Here is a 4,287-nt window from a genome sequence, read left to right on the forward strand (position 1 = left end):
CAGCAGTATGGAAGTGTAAGCCGAATAAACCCTTTCCTCCCCAACTTGCTTCTTGGTCATGATGTTTGTGCAGGAATAGAAACCCTGACTAAGACAGTGGCTATTTGAATTTGAATTCATTCATGACATTATGACATTTTTCAGATATTCTCTACAAAATAAGGCTAGACGGGTGGGTTAATGTGCCTTAAGGACTATTCATCTGGGTTCATTCCTACAGATTCCACAGGTAGAACCAATACTCACCTCAGAACTCCATCATCCCACGACAAAGCAGGTCGTGATTGTGCCACAGGAGAAAGCAACATTGAAAGTAGTAGAAGTCAGGAAGATGAGCTGTGCAGAGTCTCCCAAATCAGGACATAAGCGGTGAGTCATGAGCGTGATTAACTTTTAATGTTTTGTTTTTTTTTTTTTTAATCGCATTCAGTTATTTTGTGTGTGAGAGAAGGGATATGCCTGTGCCATGGCAGGCTTGTGTAAATCAAAGGATAACTTATGGGAGTAATTTTCTTCTACCATGTGGGTCCCAGGAGTCAAACCCAAACTCCCCAGACCCACTGGTTCTGTTTCCCTTCAGAAAACATCAGACCTCCCAGGGATAGCAACTCAACACAGATCAACAAGATGCCATAAGTCTAGGCACAAATCCTCATATCAAGGCTGGATGAGGAAAAGGGTCACAAGAGTCAGAGACACCCCTACTCCCACTGTTCAGAGTCCCATAAAAACCCCAAGCTAAACAACTAGTACATATTCAGTCTTTCTGGCATAGGCCCATGTTGGTTCTGTGACACCCACTTCATTTTCTGTGAGCTCCTGTGTGTCCTAAGTAGTTGGTTCTGTGGGCCATGTTCTTGTGGTATCTCAGCCTATCTTCCTTTCCCTCCTCACTGCCTCGTATTTGGCTTTGTGTCTTTGCATCCTCTCCCATTAGTTGCTAGATGAAGCCTCTTTTATTGTAATTGGACTGGGGTCCAATCTATGACAAGAGTAGAATATTAGGAATGATTTCATTGACACTCCACAGCCTCCCTTTGGCCAGTCTTGTTTAGTTCTGCCATAAGTCTCTGGACTATCCAACTTCCAGTTTCTGGCCATCCAAACAGTGTCTGCTATGGTCTCCCTCTCATACCTTGGGATTGCTGATAGGCCAGGCTGTAGGTCAAAAGATTTTTTTGGCTGGGTTGGTGTTCCAGTCTCAGCACTGTAAGTCTTGCCTGGTTCCAGGAGATGGCTGGTTTAGGCTCTTCATCCTCCATTACTAGGAGTCCTCACTAGTGTTATACTCCTAGATTCCTGGAAGTTTTCGTTGTACTAGGTATCCAAATCGCTCCCCCAAATGCATCTCCATTGCAGTTGTTTCTCCCCATACTGTCACTCTTCATCCTTCTGTCCCTTACCAGATCACTTTTGTTCCTATCTCTACTCCCCCTCCCCCAAGTTCACCACAAAAGCTATTCTATTTTCCTTCCAGGGAGTTCCATGAGTCTCCCTAGAGCCTTCCTTATTATTTATCCATTCTGGGTCTGATTATTCATAATAGTTAATATCTACTTATAAGTGAGTACACACTATGTTTTTCTGGGTCTGGGTTACCTCAGGTGATTTTTTTTTTCTAGTTACATCAATTTGTCTGCAAATTTTATGAAGGCATTTTGTTTTTTGTTTTTAACTGCTGAATAAAACCCCATTGTGTAAATGTGCCACTTTAAAAAAAAAATCCATTCTTTGGTTTAGGGATATCTATGTTGTTTCCAGTTCTTGGCTATTAGCAGCAATCAATCAGTCTCAATCTCTCTCTCTCTCTCTCTCTCTCTATCTCTTTTCTCTCTCTCTCTCTCTTTGTTAATTGATCTTTCACCTTTTCAGTTACAGATAAAGCTATATAAACTTTTAAAGTAACAGTGTGGGGAATGAATGGAAGGTGGAGGTAACAGCAGAAATATAGCATTTAATTATGGTGAGGCAGCTTCTACAGAGACATACCTGTGTGTCCAGCTCAAATTACACTGATTTTTTTATTCATCAATCTACCATCTGTCTGTTTGTTGTGTATGTGTGTGTGAGTGCATGCTTAACCACATGCTTGCACGCATATGCCACAGTGCATGTGTAGGTCAGAGCACAACTAGGGCAAGTCAGTTCTCCTCCTTTACTGTGTGGTTAGGTCATCAGAGTGATTGGCAGACACCTTTGCCTTAAGAGCCATCTTGGCTGGCCCTTGGATGCTCCTGAGTTTATTTTTTAAATATCTAATACATATCTTAATCTCAGAGCCCTTGACCACCTTTGCTCCTAAGCATCCTGCAACTGATAGATAACTTTGTGAAGGACACCACTCTAGGTGTTCTCCAAAGCCCTTTCTATGCTTTTTTACTTACTGAAAAAAATTTTGAAGTTTTCTGTTTTCCTTTTGTCTCCAGAAGCTCTGGGGTCTGCTCTGCCACTAGACTCCAGGAAGCAGAAAAGGCGGCTGTGCACAAACGCAGTCCCAAGGTTTTGGAAGCTCTACAAAAGCTCAACATCCAAGCTGACCAGGTGAGTGCAAGTGAGGGCCACATTGGTGGGATTGCCTGTGCTGTCCCTATGGTCTGCAGTTCAATTCCTCTGTGATGAGCAGGGAAGTGTATGTAAATAGTTGTAGACTTACCCTATTAGAGCAGTAATGTGGGGCAGATTTCACTCCACCCAAGCAGGATGTTAGATATGCTCTTGTTCCTTATATTGTCCACTAATTGTCCTTCTTCCAATACTCAGGCTCCAGTCATTGCTGTCTTGGGCTCTGGTGGGGGTCTACGGGCCCACATCGCTTGTCTTGGTGTGCTGAGTGAGATGAAAGAACTTGGCCTGTTGGATGCTGTCACATACCTCGCAGGGGTCTCTGGGTCCACTTGGTAAGTGTTGAGTTTGGATGCAAGGATGCGCTATGTTTTCTACTGTCAGAATGAGATGGTGTTTCTTCCTCCAGACACCAAATACATGCTGCCTTTGATTCTCATTTTCTTAAATGGACAGATGATAATTTATTTCATGTTGTATGGTGCATTATTTCAGTATAGAATATTTTGTATACTGATCAGTTGTATTTTCATTCCTCTTGGCTAACAAAATATCAGACAAAAGCAGCTTAAAGAAGGAAAGGTTTGCATTGATTCTCAGCTTGAGAGCATTGTTTGTCCTGGCAGGAAGAGCCCTCTGTAAAATGAAGGGAGGTGTGCTGGTTCTCAGCTCAGCTCAGCTCAGCCCAGCTTCAGTCTGGGTCCAGCTTCGGAAATAGTATGATAGCATTCAAGGGGTATCGTCTCATCCCTTTTCAATGTCTCTGTAAATACTGTCACAGATACCCAGAGATTTGTCACTGCTTATGTGGTGTTGGATTGGCGGGTTGTGTATGCTTTTATGGAGCCATGTTGAGGCTAGAACAAGGCAGACTTCAAGTGTCTTCCACTGTTGTTCGTTACCTTATTGTTGTGAAACATGGCTTACTAATGAGCCTAAAGCTCAGAGTTTTGGCCAAACTGGATGTAGGATCCAACTATGTGTGCTTTCCAGTGCTACAGATACAGGCATGTTTATCCATGCATACTTTTTCCATGAGTGTTGGTGATTCAAGCTCAGGTCTCATGCTTGCATAGCAAACACTCTTATTTATTCAACTTTTCCCCAGGCCCAAAGTTCCTTTTTAAATATTATGTCAGTTGTACAACAGAAGGGATTTTGTTACATTTCCACAGCTCATATAATGTAATTTTTTGTTCATATCAACCTAGTACTTCATTTATCTCCTTCTGTTTCTCACTCCTCCGCTGCCTCATTTCTAGGGTTTACAGGTTCAACAGCAGTGTTTATTTTTTAGGTTGATGGAATACAATACCTATGATCTTTTTGTCTTTATGAGAGACTATTGTGTTAAATTTATGTAGGACATTCTTATTCTAAAGGACTCAGAAGGACTCATGCCTTATAGCTTTATTCTGAGCCTTGGGCAGACATTATTATTATTATTATTATTATTATTATTATTATTATATTTTTTGTGGATTTTTTTGTTGTTTCTTTTTTTCTTTTTTAATTTTTTTATTAGATATTTTCTTCATTTACATTTCAAACGCTATCCCAAAAGTCACCTATACCCTCCCCCCAGCCCTGGTCCCCTACCCACCCACTCCCACTTCTTGGCCCTGGTGTTCCCCTGTACTGGGGCATATAAAGTTTGCAAGACCAAGGGGCCTTTCTTCCCAATGATGGCTGACTAGGCCAACTTCTACTACATATGCAGCTAGA

General features: G+C 41.8%; 1 protein-coding gene across 1 annotated transcript in view; it reads left to right on the forward strand.

The window, feature by feature from the left end:
• The first annotated feature begins 233 nt into the window (after positions 1-233).
• The window catches only part of Pla2g4c (phospholipase A2 group IVC), a 31,244-nt gene continuing 27,190 nt past the window's right edge, over positions 234-4,287 (forward strand). The window contains exons 1-3 of the mRNA XM_021168383.2: positions 234-369; positions 2,427-2,541; positions 2,761-2,897. Of these exons, the coding sequence (XP_021024042.1) occupies positions 332-369; positions 2,427-2,541; positions 2,761-2,897 (290 nt within the window). The 5' untranslated portion in view covers positions 234-331. The remainder of the gene's footprint in view (positions 370-2,426; positions 2,542-2,760; positions 2,898-4,287) is intronic.

Source organism: Mus caroli, chromosome 7 (assembly GCF_900094665.2).
Source record: "Mus caroli chromosome 7, CAROLI_EIJ_v1.1, whole genome shotgun sequence".
NCBI lineage: Eukaryota > Metazoa > Chordata > Mammalia > Rodentia > Muridae > Mus > Mus caroli.